The sequence below is a fragment of the Pristiophorus japonicus genome, chromosome 15 (genome assembly GCF_044704955.1).
Source record: "Pristiophorus japonicus isolate sPriJap1 chromosome 15, sPriJap1.hap1, whole genome shotgun sequence".
In the NCBI taxonomy this organism is placed as follows: Eukaryota; Metazoa; Chordata; class Chondrichthyes; family Pristiophoridae; genus Pristiophorus; species Pristiophorus japonicus.
In genome coordinates, this window is record NC_091991.1 from 153,030,732 (window position 1) to 153,055,335 (window position 24,604).

General features: G+C 46.6%; 1 protein-coding gene across 1 annotated transcript in view; it reads left to right on the top strand.

Annotated features, from left to right (window-relative positions):
* pkd1a (polycystic kidney disease 1a) overlaps positions 1 to 24,604 on the top strand; it is a 191,551-nt gene that overhangs the window by 93,236 nt on the left and 73,711 nt on the right. The window contains exons 9-17 of the mRNA XM_070901126.1: positions 2,504 to 2,619; positions 3,873 to 4,023; positions 4,448 to 4,704; positions 5,522 to 6,265; positions 10,913 to 11,044; positions 12,275 to 12,450; positions 13,430 to 13,566; positions 14,623 to 18,254; positions 24,292 to 24,429. Coding sequence (XP_070757227.1) covers positions 2,504 to 2,619; positions 3,873 to 4,023; positions 4,448 to 4,704; positions 5,522 to 6,265; positions 10,913 to 11,044; positions 12,275 to 12,450; positions 13,430 to 13,566; positions 14,623 to 18,254; positions 24,292 to 24,429 — 5,483 coding nt within the window. The remainder of the gene's footprint in view (positions 1 to 2,503; positions 2,620 to 3,872; positions 4,024 to 4,447; positions 4,705 to 5,521; positions 6,266 to 10,912; positions 11,045 to 12,274; positions 12,451 to 13,429; positions 13,567 to 14,622; positions 18,255 to 24,291; positions 24,430 to 24,604) is intronic.

The window sequence follows — 24,604 nt, forward strand, 5'->3', positions numbered from 1 at the left end:
ATCCGCCACATGGGCCAACCGGCTAGCCCCATGCTGGCACTGTGGAGGAAACCACAGGGCCCAACAATGCCGCTACAAAGATTATACTTGCAAAGGCTGCAACGTGAAAGATCACCTTCAGAGAATGTGTATAAAAAGCTTTACTCACCAAGAGTTGGCTGATCACCTGGGCTCCGACACAGATGAAGGCGAAGCTGCTCAACCCCTGGCAGAAGAGTATGGAATTTATACCTGCTCCACCGAAAGTTCCCCGTGGAAGATGGAAGTAGACATCAACGGAGTTCCAGTTTCGATGGAGATCGACACACGGGCGAGCCAGTCCTTGATGAGCCCGATGACGTTTGAAAAACTTTGGATCAATCCCGCCAAACGACCAAACCTGTCTCCTGTCCAGGCGAAGCTGCTCACCTACACCAAAGGTAAAATCCCAGTCGTTGGCAGCGTGGACGACTAGGCCTCCCAGGGCGGCGGGATGAATAAACTTCCCCTGTGGATCGTTGCCGGCGATAGTCCAACGCTGCTGAGAAGAAGTTGGATGAAGCAGGTCCAAGTCGGTCGAAGTGATAACGGCCTCCGGGCTCCAGCCATCGACACCACATGCAGTGCCGAACATGGATCTATCGTTGCACCTAGAAATCCTACCGTCCAGCTCGACTGCGCAGCGACGACGTCACAACACCAAAACCGAACGTCCGGACTTCACCTTCAAGGCCAGGGCAGGACTCCGAGGGAAGAACATCGTCAAAAAAAGTGGATTCCCGATGTCTGTGGCTGAACCTGAGAAGGAAATGATCACCACAGCCTACCTGGAGGAGAGCGAGAAGATGACGGTCGCACCACAAGGCGAAGAACCTAAAATCAAAATGGCCACGACCAGACCACGAGAGACAGCGTTGGAGGAACGACACATGGCACCGAGCGGCGAACCGGATTGGTAGGCCCCCTTCCAAAGAATTTAAAGGGACAGTTTCACTCTAAAGATGACAAGGACTTTAAAGTTAAAAATGCAGTTAGCGAATGCAGGCATGACAATGTAACGTGGAATTGTGATGCCGAAGTAACTGATGAGAAAAGTGTAATGTATGCTTGTGTAAGTGATGTTAAGAACAAGTTTGTAATGCTTAATGATGATGATAGAAATTTTAAAATTACAAAAGTAACCATGTATGGAGAGACTGAGATATAAGAAAGTGATGTAAATGCTGTAAGTAACAATGTAAACAGAGATAACAATGTAGATTCGACTATGTATGATTGGAGCCAATGTGTCATGTATACAGGAAGTAGACTGTTGAAGGACACCGGGTTTTACAGGGACAGTGTAGATGCCAGAGATATCCCCCTGTGGGAGACCCCCAGGTCCAGCGGGCTACCTGACCATGTAGCTTGGACTTTTGGGACAAATGTGAGTCCCCAGGAAGGGCTCACACACACCCAGTGGGAGCAGACCCACTGCAGAGACAGCGGTCAATGGGCAGCACAGCCACCACCACTGGCAACCTGCCCCAGATCGGCCCTACTCCCCCTGGCCACCGGGGCCAGCACCAGGAGCGAGAGGCCAGTACCCTCCAGCTTTCCTGGCGGACCCTGGGATGACTAGACTTCTACCACCAATGGAGGACAATGAGTCCACACAGTCCTGTGGCCCTGCCCACCACCACACAGAGTATTTACCCTACCCACTGCTGCACTAGCTCCCCCACTGAGGGATCTCACAACAGTGATAACCACCTGGTCTGTGTGTGAGGAGAGGGTAAATGTATGAAGCCAGCCTCAAGCACAGGGATCACACCTGGCACCCACACAACCCTCATCACAACCTCCCACAGCCCACTACTGATCACCTCCCCAGGTCATGGCAATAAGGTCTTGCAAAATGCTTAGGGGGGAGTGTTGTTATGTATGCATGCTTATAATGTTATGATGTACTGTAACACTGAATGTACCTTCACACTGTACACACCTTACCTGTACACCAGAGGGTGCTGCTGCTGGAGACCTAAGGGTCACCTGCACACTGCAGGTAACCCAATATAAAAGGGAGTTCACCTCTTGGTGTGTTCACTCTAGGAGCTGCAATAAAGGACTACAGTCTTCACAGTTTAAGTACCATAACCCTGCCTCGTGGAGTCATTAACAGAGTGCCTACTTACACAATAGTGACAATTTAACTTGCTTAAATGTTTCAAGGTGGGAAGATTCCTCTCATCAATGTTCCTCCCACTGGGTTTATGATGTCGCAAACACAGAGAAACGAGGAAATCTTCCCGCTAGGTTTATGACCAAATGCACCATGACAATCTCACAATAAGCAGGAGACAAAACATGTCCAGTGTAACTACCTCAATGATTAAGACTCACCAAGTAAATAATTGATAAGTTGGAGAAATATCTTTGGATAGTGACTCATTTTTACATTAGAATCCCCTCGTATTTAACGGTTATTTTGTGACCATTTACAACTTGTATTTGATGGGCATTTTTCATGTGTTTTATAAAGCAGAAAAGATACCAGGTGCCGCTTACTTTCTCTTGGGAACTCCAGCATTTAGTACATATTTACCTGTCAAGAATATCACCATGAACAACAATGTACCGACATCTACAGGACTGGTGGAGGTAAGTTATTGTCTACCTGCATTACATTTGGGCACAGTCAGCTTTTAAAGGGGTGTGGTGCGTCAGATGATCGTGAGGTGAGTGTGTTTACAATGTGCACATTTTATGCCTGGCAGATTTTGAAAATTGAATTTTGCTTGCACCGTGTGGAAAGAAAGACTTGCATTTCTATAGCGCCATTCACAACCCTCAGGATGCCCCAAAACGCTGCACCATCAATGAAGTACTTTTGAAGTGTAGTCACTATTGTAATGTAGGAAATGCGGCAGCCAAATTTCACACAGCAAGGTCCCAGAAACAGCAATGAGTTAATGACCAGATCATCTGTTTTAGGTGTTGGTTGAGGGAATTTACACATATTTTCATTACTTAATAGAGAATGGGTTTGGGCCGTCTCAATTCAGTTCCAAATGGGCATGGGCTCAGAGTGCAAAATTACTCCAAATCTGTCTATCTCACTGAGAGAGGCCACTGGAGGGCTTGTGTAGGAAATGAAAGAGGACACGTTATTGCAATAGGGGTGTTACTCCAGTGCAATAGGGGTGTTACTCCAAGTTTGCGGCTGAGACATAGAAGTCGTTTTCAAATTAGCCGGCTGGGCAGAAACCTGGCAGAAAGGTTCACCCACCCATTGTAGAACCCGCCTGATTTTCACCCCATTGAACTGATCTAAATTTACCCGGCAGTCCGCCACACCAAGATGCCACACAGGTGGTAGCATTGACAATTACCCCCCGTCAATTTTGGGCAGAGTAGAAGGGGTATTAGAAAGAAAGAAATAGCTTGCATTTATATAGCACCTTTCATGTGCTCAGAACATCCCAAATAACAGTCACTTTTATAATGTAGGGAATGGCATTAGCCAGTTTGTGCATGGCAAGGTCCCACAAACAGCAATATGATAAATGACCAGATATCCATTTTAGTAATGTGGGTTGAAGGACAAATGTTGGCCAGGACACCAGGCAGAGCACACCTACTCTTCTTCCAAGTATTGCTATGGGGTGTTTTATGTCCACCTGAGAGGACAGACGGATCCTCAGTTTAATGTCTCATTCAAAAGATATCACAGAGTGTTGGGGTTGGAGATTACTGAGACAGGGAGTGGCGAGGTCACGGAGGTAAATGCAATTTTTACTAAATGTCATTTTTAGTCAAGGTGTTGCTAGAAACGGGAAAAGGGAGATGATTTGTTTTCGCTTCTCTATATCAAGCCAGTTGCTAATCCTTTTGTCTATATTTTGGCCTTGTAGCTCATGGTCTTCCCGGGCCTTTGGTTCAAATATAAAGCTTTCGTGTCAGTGGTTGAATTGGCCACACAAAATCTGAACCATCCTGTCCAGGTGAGATTTAAGATCTACCGACCAAGATGTGGTGGAACAGACCTGCACCTCGTGACACCAGGTAACGGCTTAATAATGGAAGTCACTGCATGAGAAATTTGTCAGGAGATCTCAAATTCTTAGCTTAAGTAGACAACAATATACAACACAGAAACCGGCCATTGACCCAACTAGTCTGTGCTGGTGTTTATACTCCACACAAGTCTCCCATTCCATCTCAGACTTTCAACATATCTTTCTATTCCCTTTTCTCTCATGTATTCATCTAGTTTCCTTTTGAAAACATCTAAGCTATTTGCCTCAACCACTTCCTGTAATAGCGGTCCACACATATAAGTTCCACGCAAAATTCTACGCAGTGATCGATTATAAATGTTAAGAAAATTTAACCTGAAAATGTGTATTTTTTTTCTGTGCAATTGCGTTGGGGAATGTTTCCAAGAATATATATACTTTCAAAATAATTGGACAATTTATTCTTCCAGACAATGAAGAATTATGCACGCCTTTTGCTTTGTGCTTACCTCGAACTTCCAGCAACTCCACCCATGGCTGTGTCAGTGGCACCAAGTGGTGCAGTTTGTCTGAATCCTGCTTGCCGCTCAAAAGACCCTGCACTGCTGATGTCTTTACTAAGTGTCCGAATTTAATCCCGTCACGCTACAGTGGAAGCATTCCAAGTTACGATTTTGTGACTGAAGTTACCTACACAGTGCCAGCCGACAGCTCCACTCACTATGTGGTAAGATCTTTCACTTTCGCAATTCTTGCCTTTGATGCCTTTTCCATTTCTGTTTGTAGCCTGGGGCGCAACCAATTATCTCGATCACTTGAGACAGTCAGTCAGGCCTGTAGATGGACAAACAGCCTGCCTACCTAAAACAAGTGTGTGACTACTTAAATAGGCAAGCTGCGGTCCTGCGCTGGTTGTGGGATCACGATTGCAATTTCCATGTAGGAGTGGGCAGACTGACCAAAAGTCCTTAATGGGACTGCTGGAGGTCACTTATAAAACAGCCCAGGAAACGTCTCTTTTTTGGTGGTGGTGTGTGTGTGTGTGTGTGTCTGGTTGGGGGGGGGGGGGGGGTAAGGGTGGCGATGGGCGGGACTTGGGCATCCCTCTCACTAAAGCAACTCTGGCCAGCTGCCACCCTGTTTGAGGACCCCACCCCTCCCCTCCCCACCCACCTGCCTCAAACTTGACCTGCCGGCTGGCTCAAGTTAGTAGCCACCTGATTCCCCGCCCTCCCACTAACCGGTGAGCTGCTGCAGAGCACCCTCTTGGCCCTCATGGTGGCTCGGCACCAATGGGCAGGCAAGCACAGGCTGACTCGGGGGGGGGGGGGGGGGAAGTCAAAGATCACCCCTCTTCATTCCTTCTAATTTTGAGTCTGGCGCGAGGTTTGTGTATTCTGTGCTGGTTCTCTAGTTCTAAACTCCCAGTCAGATCCTCACTACTGATTGGCTATCATCCCAAACTCAACCTTTTCCTTCCGCTAATGTTACCATCTAGATATTAGCGGAATATTAGAAAGTTGATAATCTTTCTCCCTTTTAAGATACTGCTGAGAAATGAAAGCATTGAAGTGCAGTTCAATGACATCATAGCCATTCAACACGATGGCAAGCCCGGAACCTTCTTACAGTGTCAACAGAACGAATTGTCACCCTGGCAACAAAGCTACTTCAGTATAATCTATTCCAGTGGGACCATGGATTTCCGGAGCAACCTGACCAATGTCAACTGGACCGATGGTAAGGTGTGCAACGTGCGCGTGCTCTACATCCGCAGGCAAGAAACTGTTGTGAGCAGTCCGCTGCTTCAGCACGGGCAACAATCACCGGGCTTTTATACCTACCAAGCTACAATGGAAAACAGGCCATTTTACAGCAACCTATCCTGCACTGTTCAGGTCGTGGCCCCAATTACCGACTTCAGTGTTATTTACCCGCAGAAACAAAATGGTGTGATCTATGTGCCAAAGAATCGAGCCATCATTATTGTTAAGGTCAAGTCTTCTGACGGGACGTCAACATGTTGGTCTGGGAGCAACCAGACTTTCAGCTGCGAGGCGGCCTGCCCTTCGGAGCTTTCCCCCAACTGTGAAAGAGATAATAACGATACTTGCTTCTCACGTATCCCTCTTGCTTTCAAAGATTGCAATCTAACAGGTATTGTCATCACTGCAAAGAACAAAGTTAGTTCTGTAAATAAGACGGTCGCAGTGAAAGCTGAAGATCTGATTGAAGGACTGACGATCGTGCCTGACCCAAGTGTGCGGGTGTTGTCCAACTCTCTGGTGGTAAGATACATTTTGTAGTTCATAGAAATTTACGGCAGGAAGGAGGCCATTTCGGCCCATTGTATCCGTGCCGGCCAATAAGAGGTGATCTAGCCTAATCCCACTTTCCAGCTCTAGGTCCGTAGACCTGCAGGTTACAGCACTTCAAGTGCACTTCCAAGTACTTTTTAAATGTGGTGAGGGTTTCTGCCTCTACCACCCTTTCAGGCAGTGAGTTCCAGACCCCCACAACCCTCTGGGTGAAGAGATTTCCCCTCAAATCCCCTCTAAATCTTCTACCAATTACTTTAAATTTATGCCCCCTGGTTGTTGACCCCTCTGCAAAGGGAAATAGGCCTTTTCTATCCACTATATCTAGGCCCATCATAATTTTATACACCTCAAATGAGGTCTCCCCTCGGCTTCCTCTGTTCCACAGAAAACATACCCAGCATATCCAATCTGTCCTCATAGCTAAGATTCTCCACTCCCGGCAACATCCTCGTAAATCTCCTCTGTACCTTCTCCAGTGCAATCACATCCTTCCTGTAATGTGGTGACCAGAACTGCACGCAGTATTCTAGTGTTTTATACAGTTCAAGCATAACCCCCCTGCTCTTGTGTTCTATGACTCAGCTAATAAAGGCAAGCATTCCTGCTTAACCACCTTATCTACCTGGCCTGCTGCCTTCAGAGATCTGTGGACATACACTCCAAGGTCCCTTTGTTTCTACCATTTAATATATATTCCCTTTCCTTGTTAGCCCTCCTCAAATGTATTACCTCACACTTCTCCGTTTTATTAAGTCTTTCTTTACTCTGCAGCTCTTTTCAGACATTATTATTGCAAAGTGCTGCAGTACAGAGGGACTGGGGGTCCTTGTGCAGGAAACACAAAAAGTTAGTATGCAGGTACAGCAAGTAATCAGGAAGGCAAATGGAATGTTGGACTTTATTGCAAGGGGGATAGAGTATAAAAACAGAGAAGTCCTGCTACAATTGTACAGGGTATTGGTGAGGCTACATCTGGAGTACTGCATACAGTTTTGGTCTCTGTATTTAAGGAAGGATAGAAACATAGAAACATAGAAAATAGGTGCAGGAATAGGCCATCTGGCCCTTTGAGCCTGCACCACCATTCAATAAGATCACGGCTGATCATTCCTTCAATACCCCGTTCCTGCTTTCTATCCATACCCCTTGATCCCTTTAGCCGCAAGGGCCGTATCTAACTCCCTCTTGAATATATCCAATGAACTGGCATCAACAACTCTCTGCAGTAGGGAATTCCATAGGTTAAAAACTTTCTGAGTGAAGAAGTTCCTCCTCATCTCAGTCCTAAATGGCTTACCCCTTATCCGAAGACTATGTCCCCTGGTTCCGGACTTCCCCAACATCGGGAACATTCTACCTGCATCTAACCTGTCCAGTCCCGTCAGAATTTTATATGTTTCTATGAGATCCCTTCTCATCCTTCTAAACTCCAGTGAATACAGGCCCAGTCAATCCAGCCTCTCCTCATATGTTAGTCCTGCCATCCCAGGAATCAGTATGGTGAACCTCCGCTACACTCCCTCAATAGCAAGAACGCCCTTCCTCAGATTAGGAGACCAAAACTGAACACAATATTCCAGGTGAGGCCTCACTAAGGCCCTGTACAACTGCAGTAAGACTTCCCTGCTCCTATACTCAAATCCCCTAGCTATTTGCCTTCTTCACCGCCTGCTGTACCTGCATGCCCACTTTCAGTGACTGATGAACCATGACACCCAGGTCTCGCTGCGCCTCCCCTTTTCCTAATCTGCCATCATTCAGATAATATTCTGCCTTCGTGTTTTTGCCCCAAAGTGGATAACCTCACATTTATCCACATTTTACTGCATCTGCCATGTAGTTGCCCACTCGCCTAACCTGTCCAAATCAGCTTGCAGCCTCTTAGCGTCCTCCTCACAGCTCACACTGCTACCCAGTTTAGTGTCATCTGAAAATTTGGAGATATTACATTCTATTCCATCATCTAAATCATTAATATATATTGTAAAGAGCTGGAGTCCCAGCACTGAGCCCTGCGGCACTCCACTAGTCACTGCCTGCCATTCTGAAAAGGACCCGTTAATTCCGACTCTCTGCTTCCTGTCTGCCAACCAGTTCTCTATCCACGTCAGTACATTACCCCCAATACCATGTGCTTTGATTTTGCACACCAATCTCTTGTGTGGGACCTTGTCAAAAGTCTTTTGAAAGTCCAAATACACCACATCCATTGGTTCTCCCTTGTCCACTCTACTAGTTACATCCTCAAAAAATTCCAGAAGATTTGTCAAGCATGATTTCCCTTTCATAAATCCATGCTGACTTGGACCAATCCAACACTGCTTTCCAAATGCGCTGCTATTTCATCCTTAATGATTGATTCCAACATTTTCCCCACTACTGATGTCAGGCTAACTGGTCTATAATTACCCGTTTTCTCTCTCCCTCCTTTTTTAAAAAGTGGTGTTATATTAGCAACTCTCCAGTCCATAGGAACTGATCCAGAGTCGATAGACTGTTGGAAAATTATCACCAATGCATCCACTATTTCTAGGGCCACTTCCTTAAGTACTCTGGAATGTAGACTATCAGGCCCCGGGGAATTATCGGCCTTCAATCCCGTCAATTTCCCTAACACAATTTCCTGCCTAATAAGGATATCCTTCAGTTCCTCCTTCTCATTAGACCTACGGACCCCTAGTACTGAAGGCTGTTCAGAGAAGGTTCACTAGGTTGATTCCGGTGATGATGGGGTTGACTTATGAGGATAGGTTGAGTAGGTTGGGCCAATACACATTGGAGTTCAGAAGAATGAGGGTGATCTGATTGAAACTTATAAGATAATGAGGGGGCTCGACAAGGTGGATGCAGAGAGGATATTTCAACTCATAGGGGAAACTAAAACTAGGGGACATAGCCTTAGAATAAGGGGCCGCCCATTTGAAACTGAGATGAGGAGAAATTTCTTCTCTGAGGGTTGTAAATCTATGGAATTCTCTGCCCCAGAGAGCTGTGGAGGCAGGGTCATTGAATATATTTAAGGCGGAGATAGACAGCGAAAAGGGAGTAAAGGATTATGGGGAGTGGGCAGGGAAGTGGAACTGAGTCCATAATCAGATCAGCCATGATCTTATTGAATGGTAGAGCAGGCTCAAAGGGCCAAATAGCCTACTCCTGATTCTATTTCATATATTCTTATTTTAAATTAAAAGTCTAAACAGTGCTCCAGCTACATTTATTGACTGTGTTGATTTATTTTCATGTATAATGGTGAAGGATTGGAAATATCAGTCAACCGCAGAACTGTAGATATCACTCTTTCATTGAATTGGCAGTCTTCCAATATTGGAGCAGGTCGACAAAATATAACATGTAAAGATTGGGGAATTTAGATAATACAACGAGTTAAGCATGCTATCCTTTAACCTCCCGTACTTGTACTGTGCCAATCTTAATAGATGGGAAGCCGGTTTCTGGTCTCTTGTGTTAGAAATGGCATTCCAAGTCAGTGTGGGTCTGCAGAATGATCCTGTTCATTACGCAGTTCTAAATTGGTATTCTTAATCACAGAGGCCCCAAAATGACTTGTGTGGGAAATTGAAAATTCTTATGAGTTGAATTTGGGGTGCTCTTCAGGGGTTGGGGTTAAGGGTGGTTAAGATAATTAGTAGTATAGAGAAAGCTTCAAGCTGCGTCTAACTTGTGTTGTACCTGACCAGGTTGTTCTTCATGCTGATACTACGGGGGCACTTTTGATTTTGGGCAACAGTGTAAAACTGGTGATATCAATTCAGCCGCCCGTTATACACTTTCACTGAGAGATGTATAACAGGAACCCGAATTGATATCGCCCGTTTTGCCCTGTCATCCAAGATCAAAATGACCCCCTACATGCGTAAAGTGGCTATATGCTCCATTCTCTTTATCCTTGATTAGTACAGAAATCACCCCCTGCCTCTCCGGAGATATTCTATACAAAACACTGTTTGCTGAACTGTAGGAGCGAGGAGCTACATTAGGGTAAGGCTTGTGTAGAATACAGAATCAGCAAGAGAAAAAGCGTATTTTCATTTAATCATACAGCACAGAAGGAGGCCATTTGGAAGAGCTATCCAGTTAGTCCCACTCCCCCTACTCTTTCTCCATGGCCCTACAACTTTTTTTCCTTTTCAAGTATATATCCTATTTCCTTTTGAAAGTTACTATTGAATCTGTTTCCACCAACCTTTTAGGCAGTGCATTCCAGATCATAACAACTTGCTACATAAAAAAAGTTTTCCTCATCTCCCCTCGGGTTCTTTTGCCAATGGCCTTGAATCTGTGTTCTCTGATTACCAACCCTCCTGCCAGTGGAAACAGATTCTCCTTATTTACTCTTAAGCTTCCCTGCTTGAAGGAGAAAAATCCGATAAGTATTACACTTCATACCACAACTTATATTGTAGACAACTGAGCTGAACCAACACAAAAGAGACAAGATTACTCGTGGTAGCCAAAATGGATTGCAGTCGTCAAATAATGTTTGGACATGAATTTTTTCTCGTATTGCTAGAGGTGATAAACAGTAAATTCTGTAACAGGATAGCACAGCACCCCTATTATTCTGTAATAGTTTAACCATATTTCTGTGTCTAGAGCTATACTGCAAGAGTGAGTGCCGGAACAAGCGTCATGTTTAAATGGACCGTTGATGACAAGGCGTCCTTCATACATTACAATCAAGTGTACAAAGTCATCTACCGAACTGAAGCCGTTTATAAACTCTCCGTAAGTAGAAACGGCGGCTGGAATTGGTTGTTTTGTCTTCATTACTCTCACAGTTTTTAAACTTTGCGGCTAAAGCAGGAGGACGTCCTGTCATGGTAAACGGCTATGTTTTAGTGCTGAATGAATTTGAAGCTTTCCTACATGTTGGTATCATCTGAAACCAATGTGGAATCCATGATCCTCAGTCAAAGAAAGAAAGAAAGACTTACATTTATATGGTCTTTCAGGACCACCAGACATCTCAAAGCACTTTACAGCCAATGACGTACTTTTGGAGTGTAGCCACTGTTGTAATGAAGGAAATGTGGCAACCAGTTTTTGCATAGCAAGCTCCCACAAACAGCAATGTGATAATGACCAGATAATCTGTTTTTGTTATGTTGATTGAGGGATAAATATTTGCCAGGACACCAGGGATAACACCCCTGCTCTTCTTCAAAATCTTCTTGCGTCCAACTGAGAGAGCATACGGGGCCTCGGTTTAACATGCCATCCGAAAGATGGCACCTCAGACAGTGCAGCACTCCCTCAGTACTGCACTGGAGTGTCAGCCTAGTAGTTTTGTGCTCAGTGGGACTTGAACCCACAACCCTCTGACCCAGAGGTGATTGTGCTACCCACTGAGCCACAGCTGACAATAATCATAATGTGGCAGATGGGAGAAAGATGCCATTGTTGAATATGCCCTCAGTTTCAGAAGGCCAAAAAAATAGCTAGATGATGTTGTGGGGAGCCAATAGAGTTGGTATTCTGGAAGGATGAGTTCAACTGGGCTTGAAGGCTTTCTTCAACTAAACTTATGTTGAGATCTTGTGAATGGGAGCAAGCCAGCTAAAAAAAAAATAGGAGGGGAGGTGAAAACAGGAGCGAAATACAAATCTTTGAAAATTGAACCTAGAAGATTTCTGACTATGTCTTGATTGTCACGTAGACGTCATCCATTGAATGCAATGTTGTACGAAGTACTGATTTAATCGAAAGAAGGACTTACAGTTATATAGCACCTTTCACGACTTCAGAGTTTCCCAAAGACAATGAAGTACTTTTAAAGTGTAGTCACTGTTGTAATGTAGGGAAACACAGCAACCAATTTGCACACAGCAAGCTCCCACAAAGAGCAGTGTGATAATGAGCAGATAATCTGTTTGTGATGTTGGTTGAGGGATAAATATTGGCCAGGACACTGTACAAAAGGAAACACCTTCTTTGCTTGGGTTTTCACTGTTGCAGCTGACCGCATCCAATCACGTGAGCAGCCAAAGGATTATATGCAATGTTACAGTGGACAGGAAGAATCCCTTAGCCGAATTGAATGTCTCCGGTGTCGCAGCCATCCTCGTGCAAGGCACCCCGTACACATTTGTTGCCAGTGTGAAAGTAGATGCAGCCATCAATGCTACCTTCAGGTAAATGGTAGAAACTATTTCTTTTCTTTCTAAATAGTGATTGCACCCTGCAATCCCTGAAGAAGCCGACTGAAGATCTTTGCCTGCTGACCTTGGTTACTTTTCAGTGTAGTCTCTGTATGCATAACCGAGGAAGAAGGGAGTGGACTTCCTACAATTCCTGGTTAGCAATGTTTGAATAAGGCGGCCAATGAGATTGTTGGGTACTGTTAAAGGGTCATGGACCTGAAACGTGAACTCGGTTTCTCTCTCCACAGATGCTGCCTGATGTGCTGAGTGTTTCTGTTTCGGATTTCCAGCGTCCGCAGTATTTTGATTGTGTAAGATTGTTGAGCGTCTGTCCGTTGTGTTTTGCCACTAGGGCAGGTCCTAATTGAAGTCACTCGTGTGAGATTGTTACTGGGGAAGGGCAGCTGAGGCGGTTTCCAATTGCCTTCCTCACGGTCGTTATCTTCCAAGTACTTTCTGTGAGGGTGGGCTGCAACCTAAGCTAAAGAACCCTTACCTACAGACCTGCAGCATGACGAAGGACCCTGAGATGCCAATTCAGTATTTTGATCCTGCGCTCCACTCACCAGGGCTCTTAGGAGTAGTCCCCCAAATCCAGCCCTCTTGATTCAGAGGCAGGAATACTACCACTGAGCCAGTGGTTGTTGGATATATAGATGCCAATTGGAAATGTGAATGACTTCAGAGGATTTATTTTTGTGTCGACTCCAGTCTAAGTACTTTGGAGCCAATGGTGCGCCCTAGAGTTCAGTGTATGCCGTGACTGAATGCCAATATGAAGCCAGTCCTTCATTTCTGGTACTTAGCACACAACTAGTTGATGCAACATGTGCGTAACCAGGTCATAAGGGCTTTGTGTGGAGCCTCTGAAACCTGGAACGCCAATATGCTTGTACACGACAAAGCTCATACACATCTGTACATGTGCAGAAGTGGGGAAACTGTGCTAAGTGCTTCTGTTGCTTTGCAGGTGGTGTTTCGGAGATGGGAGCAGTGCTAAGGTTTATCAGTTCAGGTGCCCCTATAACCTCAGTCTCTCAGTTCCTTACCTGACTGTCAAACAAGCTGTGCTGCAACAAAATGTTACCCACGTATACCAAAACCCAGGTAAGGTGCGAGTATGGGCTCACTGGTGTATGGCTGTTAGTTTGTTAGGATGCCGTGCTTCTTGTAAGAATGTTGTGCACTGCAGTTACGACCGGCAAGGAAGTAATTCGGGGGCGAAATTCCTCTTGTAATGAAAAGCAGGAGAATACCCGTTTTATTTTTGAAATGACCCGATTCCCAAATTGCATTTTCAGAAAGCGGGATGGTGTGTGGGGGAGGGTAATTTTCCCCTTGATGCCCATGATAGGATCCACCTGATCTTAAGCCCATTAATATCAGCCGTTTGAAAATCGGGCGTGTTCTACAATGAGCAGGTGATCTGCTCTGCTAGTTCAAGGTGAAAATAACCCCTGACCCCCCTCCCCTCCTTGCAGGTTTTAAAGCCACACATAGCTGCTAGTTTCCTGTTGAAACCCATTTCAGACCCCTAGATTCAGGTTACCTTCCTAACCGCCTTTATTTCATCCAGCGCCGATTCATTAGTGTAAATAAATAATCATTTTGAAGTGCTTTAGTTAGCCAATGTCTCAGGGTGACATGCACTCACATTGGAACTTTTCCTACAACACGACAGAAGACCTTGATTAGCTGATCTTAGACTCCAAAACATAACAAAAGCGAGCTTGCGCCCGTCATTCTGAAGAATGTCACAGAGCCAAGGATGTGAACTGGGGGGATAAGGGGGTGAGGGGGCCCAAAAGCATGGTCAGAGAGATTAGTTTCGCAAGAGGCTTCGAAAGGAAGTGTCAGGCAATGAAGCAAAGTGGCTTTTGGAGAGAGAGATATATCAAAACAGATTGTAAGAGCTTCTACAAGTAAATAAAAAGGGAGAGAGTAGCAAAATTAAGCGTTGGTCCCTTAGAGGCTGAGACAGGTGAAATTATAACGGGGATAATGGCTCTTTCAAAGCGCCGGCAAAGACACGATGGGCTGAATGGTCTTCTTTTGTGCTGTATCATTCTATGAAGAATGTTGGTATAAGCAGGAGGGAGGGAGCAGTTTCTGCATTTCAGACAAGTATGAAATAAAACCAATTGTTTTGTCTGCTCTTCCTAGGTGAATTCAATCTCACCGTATCTGTATCAGATAAATACGACAATATCAGCCAGCTTGTTCCACTCAGAGTCTACAGCTATCTGAGCAACCTCTCCATTAACATGAACAGCGACATCCTTGCCACTGGTAAACCAGTTGAATTCGAAGCCAGCCTGCTTCCTTCCACGCACGGTGTGACTTACAACTGGAGTTTTGGGGATAATTCCACCCAATTGAGTGGAGGGGCTCTTCAAAAAGTCACTCATACCTTCCAGAGGACTGGAAAGTACAGCGTCAGTGTGCAAGCTGACAATATTATCAGCATCATCAGTGCTCAGCGAAGTGTCGAGGTTCTGGACGAAATATCGGAGCTGGATATCTCGGACAACAGCCCCACCGAGCTGTCGGCACCAACAATAGTGAGCGCCTCAGCGAGGAAAGGAACTCGGATCTCATGGATATTCGATATGGGGGACGGGACCCCGCCCACAACGACCAGTTCTTCGGTGATGAATTACACTTACTCAGCGGTGGGCAATTACACGGTGACTGTAACCGCCGTGAACCCGCTCAGCACGGCCAACACATCGCACGTTGTCCAGGTCTTCGTGCTGCAGGTCTGCAGGATCAATCCCTCCGGATGTGTCCGGGAGCTGCTCAACATCAGCTTCACCGCGTACACACCGGGAGATTCGGCCAACTACGTCTTCTTCTGGGACTTTGGAGACGGCTCGTCCAATGAGACCATCCTGGGCGACCCCAACATTGATCACAATTACACCAGAAGCGGGGACTTCCCGCTCTACCTGGTGGTGTCCAGCAGCGTCAACAAAGTCAATTATTACTCAAACATGTGCGTCCAACCTGTGGTCAGCAAGGTGACGGTCACGCCTTCGAATGGTTTCGTGAGACTGGGGGACGAGAGCAAATTTAAAGCCGAGGCTCTCCCGGAAAGTCAGTACACCTACTGGTGGGATTTCGGCAACGGGATCGACCCACAGGTCCATGGGAGGGAAGCAAACTTCACCTTCGGCACGTCAGGTCTGCATTCGGTCAACGTCACCGTCTTCAACAACGTGTCTTGGAGCAGCGGCGCAGCCTGGGTGGAGGTCCAGGAGCCGGTAACCAGGCTGGTGATCGAGCTCGGCGGGGTGCTGCTGCCGGACCTAGTGCTGGACCAGCTCTACACGTTCACGGCTGCCAGCCACGGTGACAAGGTCCAATACAGCTGGGACTTCGGCGACGGGCGCAACGGGACGGGCACCAATATCACACGGTCGTATCGCGTGGCGGGCAACTACACGGTCGGGCTCGCCGGGTGGAACATGGTGAGCAGAAGCGAGGCCGAGCTGCGGATCTGTGTGAAGACGCCGCTGCGGGGGCTGGCGGTCAGGGCCAGTGCCACGGTCACGCCAGTCAACCGGTCTGTCGGCTTCCAGGCCAGTCTTCAAGCCGGCGATTTCGTCCGGTACCGGTGGTCTTTCTGCGGCGGCTGCGACCCGGTCCCAGGCCCGTCCGCAGTCTCCCACACTTTCCCCAGTCCCGGAACCTTCAACGTGACGGCCGTGGCGGGGAACGGAGTGAGCTTGGAGCAGGCCAGTGTCCAGATCCGTGTGCTGGAGGAAATCGAGGGTCTGCAGATGGTGTTGGGAGACCTGGTCGAGGGCTGCTGTTTGGCCACCAATGAAACACTCTGGTTCCAAGCAGCAATTAGCTTTGGCACTGACGTGTCTTACAATTGGACTGTTCGGAAGGCGGGCTTTGTCCTATTTTATTCGAATGCAACGTCTTCTAAAATGTGCTTTGTTGACGCGGGCACCTATGAGATTGCCCTTCAGGCGAGCAACCTGCTGGGGACCGTGACTGTGAAGAAGTCGATTGTAGTTGTTGAGCTCGTTGGTAATATTGCATTGAGGGCCTCACCCGAGCCAGTGGCATTGAACGCATCGACCAGCATCACCTTGACCCTGGGCAGTGGCACAGATGTGAGTTACCATTGGGCACTGGAAGGGAGCTCTATTATTTCCACATCCCTCCCTTCCATTGATCACCGTTTCCAAAGTCCAGGGGTCAAGCAGGTTAATGTCACTGCAGCAAACAAGCTCAGTTCTCGCAGTGCATCCCTGCTGATCCGTGTCCAGGAGCCAGTGGCAGGGGCGGCGATCACTGTGGGCAACTCGCAGGATCAGTACTATGTGGCCACAAACACTGCGGTGTTCTTCCAGGCCAGCACACTAAGTGGAACCAATGTTTCTTGGCTGTGGACACTGCCATTCGCCACAGAGCAAGAGAGCAGAAAGGAATTAAATGAATCATTCCCTTTACCTGGCGTATATAACATCAGTTTAAATGCCTCAAATGATGTAAGCTGGGAGACAGCTTTGCTGAATATCACAGTCCAAGATGAAATACAAGGGCTTCAGCTTGAAGCCTCCAAGTGGGCAGTTGCTCCAGGCCAAGATGTGATTTTCACCGTTAAGTTGACCTCTGGGACTGACGTCGCCTTTTGGTTAAAGGTCAGTGATAATTTTGCAATGCTGCTCAACAGCACCAACTACAAGTACCATTTCACACACCTCGGGACGTACAAAGTAACCTTGCTGGCGCGAAACAAAGTGAGCTGCGACCGCACCAGTATCGAGATTCACGTAATACAACCCATCGTGGATTTAAGGCTAGTGAACTGTGACCAGCAAGCCATCCCTACAGGATTAATGAAAACCTTCGGTGCTGCAGTATCTAGTGGCTTTCAGGTAGTGTACCTGTGGCATTTTGTGTTGGAAGACTTTTCTGATACCATCACTGGGCAAAACGTTTCATACACACCAAAGGTGCAAGGTCGACTAAGTGTCTTCCTCAGAGCATTCAACAATGTATCGAGGGAGAACATTTCAGCTGTCATCCTAGTACAGAATCAGATTTTAACTGCTAGACTTACAGTGACACCATCCATCACTGTGGTCAATGACACAGTCCACCTGAGTCTCTCTGTGACGCCCAGTTTCAGCCAAGCAATTTTTTTATGGAAGTTTGGAGATGGGTCCCAAATTAACTCTGCAAACACATCAGTCATGACCCACTCTTATTCACGTCCCGGAGACTACCAGGTGGAGGTTAATGCCTCCAACTTTGTGAGTTTCTATGTTGTTCAGGCCACCGTGACCATCCTGTTGTTGAAATGTGATCCACCCAAGGTGAGCATGATCCTTGGTGATACCATGAAACGGTCTCAGAGGAACTACTTGGAGGCAGACATCGACCTCAACGGATGTACAGAGTATCAGGTGGAATATTTATGGGAGATCTACAAGACTTCGAGCTGCGTGACTTTGCGAGCAGTGAATGAAGTTCGACCGAGGAACGTTGACTTGAAAAGGCCCAGCCTACTGCTGCCCAACCTAGCGTTGGACATCGGCAGTTACTGCGTTGTATTTACCATTTCCTTTGAGGGTACCTCGTTTGTGAAGATCACGTATTCCAGTGTGACGGTCATTCCCAGTGCACTCATCCCAATAATAGATGGTGGAACATTCAGGTCATGGTCCACAATGCAGGATCTTGTGATGGATGGCACCAAGTCTTATGACCCTGACCAGCCTGCTGAGAGTCAAACACCTCTGAACTATAAATGGGCATGTACATATTCATGTCTGGTAAGGGTCTGTTGTAATTTCTAAATGTCTTCTACTAATGATATTTCACAGTCGGTTTATGTTGCAGGATAAAAATGTGACTTCTGGACCAAAAAATAGTTCTTATTCATCGCTTTAATTTTAGTCATTGGTCAATTTGTTGTATTGAAGGGAAAGCTAGATAAGTACATGAGGGAGAAAGGAATAGAAGGATATGCTGTTAGGATTCGATCAAATAGAGTGGGATAAGGTTCGTGTGGAGCATAAACACCAGCATAGACCACTTGGGCCGAATGGACGGTTTCTGTGCTGTAAATTCTGTGTAACTTTATGTATGTTCCAACCGAGTTGCTTCAGAACAGGCATTTCTGAATCAGCATTTGGATTTGTAGCCTGAAACTTCCACACGATGAGGGACCACTTGGTTGAGGGGCAGCTCCTCTGGGTCACTCTACAGCATGCCTCCGGACAGCCAACTAAGAGCTGCAAAGCTACGACCACCATTCCGCTCACATGTTCAACGAGCAATGGTTCAATGAGTTGATGCTCGTTGCATTTTGGCCCAGTTGGAAATGTATACGATGAAAGTGACGTCTCAACGAGTAAAGATTTCACAGCAGCTGCTGGCCTTCAGGAAATAATCATCATTTAGATGTTGAATACAGTATCCATCCCACGTGCAATGATCTCCTCCAGCCCTACAACCCTCCAAAATCCGTGCACTCCTCCAATTCTGGGCTCTTGCGCATCCCAGATTTCCATCACTCCATCGTTGATAGCCGTGCCTTCAACTACCTAGGCCCTAAGTTCGGGAATTCATTCCCTAAACCTCTCTGCCTCTCTGCCTCTCTCTCCTCTTCTATGACGCTCCTTAAAACCTACCTCTTTGATGCTCCTTAAAACCTACCTCTTTGATGCTCCTTAAAACCTACCTCTTTGATGCTCCTTAAAACCTACCTCTTTGACCAATATCTCTTTATGTGTCCCGGTGTCAAAATCTGTCTTGATAACGCTACTGTGAAGCACCTTGGGACATTTTACTGCGTTAAGGGTGTGATATAAATGCAGGTTGTTGTTGACGATCATAAGAAAGGTCCAAGCTGTAAAGAGACCAATCATCTCAACTCTCCCATTATAGCATCAGGCTTTCTCCTGAACTACCCGAATGTTTTTACACCTACTACACTACCTGGCAGCTTATTGGAAACATTTATCATTTCTTGATTGAAGAGGGTCTTCTTAAAATCCATTTCACTAATTTTAATTTATGACCTATGCTTCAATTTTTCTGGCTTAATTTATAAATAATATTCTGGTTTTATCCTATACTATTTAATATTTTGTATACCTGAACGTATGTCTCGTTTCCCATAGCACTGGAAATTTTTCCTTTTCAAATATTTTTCCAATTCCTTTTCGAAAGTTACCATTAAATCAGCTTTCACCTCCCTTTCAGGCAGTGCATTCAGATCATAACAACTTGTTGCATAAAATAAAAATTCTCATCTGCTCCCTGGTTCTGTCTAGACTCTCGATGACAGGGGTTGGGGGAGTAGGGGGGGGCTTCTCTTGAGGTGGGGATCCAATAAGGGATTCTGCGCGACCCTCTATATCTGCCCCATCCTATCCATTTTCCTGAGTCAGGGCTTATTACATACACACAGCGGGCCCCAGTGCAAAGGTGGAAAATCCTGGGATGGCAGAGGAGAATTCTGTACCCCCCACAACAACAACGCCCCCACCTCCCCACAGTAGCCTAATCCTCTGAATCTTTGATCATGGTTCATGCTCTTTACACTTGTGGATCAGCCTCATTTCTGTTCCCTGCACCATCTTTATGTACATACTTTTGGTGATATGGTGACCAGAATTCAAGAGAATACTACAATTATAGTCTGTCCACATCGCTGCAGCATAACCTCAGGAGATTTGTGATCTATCTTGCATCATATTTGCATGCAGCCTTGCCACATTGTCTAGATATTGAAAGTGATGAGACAACTATCCAGGTCCCTTTCTATGTCACTCCCTGCCAATTCAATCTCCTTCGTTGTATATTGCACCTTCAACCAATTTATCAGTGTTGAGTTTCATCTGCCATCTGTCTCCGCAACAGTATCTATCGAAATCATTCTGTAAGTTACTTACCATTACCTCAGTCTTTACTCTCTCTATTTTCGTGCCATCAACAAATCAGGCAAGATTTCAACATCTCGCTATGATGAAGGGAAGTGCTTGCACAATTCAAACAATTAAAAAAAAAATTTATGATAGATACATAAACTAATCACTTTAATTTTAAGTACTGCTGGCTAGCTTTTAACAGGCTGCAGAGAATGACTATATGGTATGCAAAAGGCCTCTTCAAAGTTTGATTGCAAGTCACGTAGAAACCACTTACCACAGACTTTGGCCTGAGATCGATCACATTAAGCTGAAGTGCTTGGCGATGCATCAGGATGAACAGCTGCCTCGAATTTGAAGGAAGTTCAGGAAACCTTCACATGAACTTGATAAACTTATTTCTACTATTGAAGGCGCCTTCTGTTTTTCTATATCCCAGGTTTTAACTGTAAAACACAAGGGATGTTTTCTAGCTGGAAGAATCTATTTTACTCTCAAAGGCTCCCGAGGTATGGAAAATGGTCCACGTTGACCAGGGCCGCGCCGTGGATTTTGCTGACCAGGGGGCAGTGCTGTGTGGCAGCGTCAGGTTGGTGGAGAACCTTTGTCTTACGGATGCTTAGCGTAAGGCCCATGCTTTCATTCACCTCAGTGACGGTGTTGACGATGGCTTGGAGTTCAGCCTCTGAATGTGTGCGGACGCAATCGTTGTCCGCGTACTGTAGTTCGATGACAGAGGATGGGACAACCTTGGATCTAGCCTGGAGGCGACGAAGGTTGAACAGGTTCCCATTGGTTCTATAGTTTAGTTCCACTCCAGCTGGGAGCTTATTGAGAGTGAGATGGAGCATTGCAGCAAGGAAGATCGAGAAAAGCATTCGTGCAATGGCGCAGCCCTGCTTGATCCCGGTCCGGATGTGAATTGGGTTTGTAGTGGATCCGTTGGTCAGGATCACGGCTTGCATGTCATCGTGGAGCAGGCGGAGGATGGTGACAAACTTTTGGGGGAAGTCGAAATGGAGGAGGGTGCTCCATAGTCCCTCGTGGTTGACAGTGCCTAAGGCCTTTGTGAGGTCACAGAAGGCCATGTACAACGGTTGATGCTGTTCCCTGCGTTTCTCTTGTGGTTGTCGCGCGGTGAAGATCATGTCCGTTGTACCCCCTTAGTGAACGGAATCCGCATTGCAACTCTGGGAGGAGCTCTTCAGCCACAGGGAGAAGACGATTGAGGAGGACTCTTGAAATGATTTTCCCAGTAGCCGACAGCAGGGAGATTCCTCTGTAGTTACCGCAGTCGGACTTGTCCCCTTTTTTGAAGATGGTCACGATTACGGCATCTCTGAGATCTCATAGCAAGCTCTCCTCCTTCCAGATAAGAGAGATGAGGTCATGCATTCGTGCCAATAGTGCTTCTCCGCCATACTTAAGTGCATCGGCGGGGATTCCATCTGCTCCTGATTGGGTTTTGTTGTTTTTGAGCTGACGGATGGCTTTTTCTACCTCGTGCAGGGCTGGGGTTTTACTGAGATTGTGGCGGGTAGCATACTGCGGGATGGAGTCAAGGACACTCGCATCGAAGGCAGAGTCTCGGTTAAGGAGATCTTCGAAGTGCTCCTTCCAGTGGGCCTTGACAGCCTTGGTGTCCTTAATGGGTGCCTCTCTGTTCTTGGCCAGCAGTAGGGTAGGGCCTTGGGCCGTAGGTGCACTGAAGAAACCTTGCACGCCGTAGTTATCGGCCAACTGCTGGATCTCCTGCGCTTTCTCCACCCACCAACTATTCCTTAGGTCGTGGGTTTTTTGTTGCACCTCGGCCTTCAGCCGCCTGTTGAGCTGCTTTGCTGCTCCCGAATTGTGTTGCTGCTTTAGGTTCAGAAATGTTTTGCGCTTGCACTTATTAGCTCCTGGATCTCCTGGTCATTCTCGTCAAACCAGTCTTGGTGTTTTCTGGTTGCAGGCGCTGGTTATGGAGGCCTTGAGGGCAGACCAGGCGCTGTGGGCACTCTGCGTCTCAGGGTCATCGAAGGTCGTCAGGTTAGCAGTGAGGCATTGGCTGTATAACTCACCTTAGTCCAGAACCAGTGCGCCACAGTCATCAGCGCGTACGCCCCAACACTCGACGCAACAGATGAGACCAAAGAAGAATTCTACTCCACATCGAACATTCCCTGTCCCGAGTCCCTACAGACGACAAACTGATCCTCCTCGGCGACTTCAACGCCAGAGTCTGTAATACACATATATAATGCTTTCTTAACTGTGTTTTTGAGTGCCCCAGCATTGATTTTTCTGCGGTATTGTTTCTGTTGCCATTGCTGTTTTGGGGCTATATTGATAATAACAGAGCGGATTAGGCGGTGGTCCGTCCAGCAGTCGTCGGCTCCTGTCATGACGCGGGTGATGTGCACGTCCTTGCGGTCCCTCACACAAACGATGATGTAGTCGAGCAGATGTCAGTGCTTGGAGCGAGGGTGTTGCCATGATGCCTTGTACTTGTCCCTCTGACGGAACAAGGTGTTGGTGATGACAAGGTCGTGTTCTAGGCATTTTGTCAGGTGCAGGGCACTGCTGGAGTTGGGTTTCCCTACCCCCTCTCTGCCGATCATGCCTCCCCAGAGGTCTGTGTATTACAGACTCTGGCGTTGAAGTCGCCGAGGAGGATCAGTTTGTCGTCCGTAGGGACTCGGGACAGGGAATGTTCGATGTGGAGTAGAATTCCTCTTTGGTCTCGTCTGTTGCGTCGAGTGTTGGGGCGTACGCGCTGATGACTGTGGCGCACTGGTTCTGGACTAAGGTGAGTTGGAGAGTCATGAGGCGTTCGCTTATCTCACAGGGGGAGTCTCTTGATGGCGAAGCCAATTCCATGAAGGTGGCATTCTTCTGGTTTGTCTTTCCAGAAGAAGGTGAAACCACCACCTTGTCCTTGAGCTGGCCTTCCCCTGCCCGCCAGGTCTCACTTAGGGCGGCGATGTCAACATCGAAGTGTCTGAGCTCCTGGGCAACGATAGCTGTGCGGTGTTCCGGTCTATGCTGTTGGGGTTGTCCATGAGGGTCCTGACGTTCCAGGTCCCGAACTTCATTTTGAAGGGTGGAAGATGCCTGTGCGTGAGTTCTTTTAACGTGGGGTGGCCATTGCACACCAGCTACCACACGGGCTTAGCAGAGTAAGGTCTTGGTCCAGTGGCAAGGGGGGTCCGAGGCGACTGGAGACCAGGCTCTACTGTATGGGCTACTGCCACTCTCAAAGGGTACAAGAGCTGTATCTCTGGCTAATAAGCATCTCCTGCGATTTGAATCCTATTGATGTTAGCCTAATTCAATTGTGAGAGATACAAATTTGATTTCTTTTAGCGCTGGGCTGGTTGCACTTAAGAAGCTACAGAAAGTTGTTTTTATGAATTAATTCTTGGGTTGTGGGCATTGCTGGCAAGGCCGACATTTATTGCCTATCCCTAGTTGTCCTGTGAAGGTGGTGGTGAACCTTCCTCTTGTTGCAGTCCATGTGATGAAGGTGCTCCCACAGTGCTGTTAGATAGGGTGTTCCAGGATTTTAACTCAGCGACGATGAAGGAATGGCAATATATGTCCATGTCAGGATGGTGTGTCTTGAAGGGGAACGTGAAGGTGGTGGTGTTCCCATGTGCCTGCTGCCCCTGTCCTTCTAGATGGTGGAGGTTGCAGGTTTGGGAGGTGCTGTCAAAGAAGAAATTATGTCACAAGTTAGTCTTGCTCCAATAGAGATTGGAGATTCCATGTGACCAGTGAAATCCCATGCATAAATTACATCACAGATGTTGAATCAGGTCAAGTATTGCTGAAATAATTAGCGAAGAATCACATTGTTAGTTTTAGATCGAAGATGTCCATGTAAAGTATGAGATACTTAAAGATGACAAGTGGCATAGTGGAATCAACAGCCCTGTGCTTTCTCCTTCAGGAATTTTCCAACTGCAAAATATCTGGCATGGGAGGCATTTTCTCTATTCCCAGAGAAGAACTGAAACGGGACACAAACTACACGTGCTGTCTGAGTGTCAGTAAACCTGACGGGGATCCCCAGTCAGTCAAACAACTTGTAAGTAAAAGTGCCCTAGAAAGTAATATTAGTCGTATAAAAGTGCTTTCTTGCAGTCCTCTGCAGTTGACTAGTTTTTCTACTTTTGTGATTAATTTGCCAAGTACTGTAATGGATTGGTTAATTCAATAACTTGTCACCAAAACAGATTGACATAGTGACAAAAAACAGGACA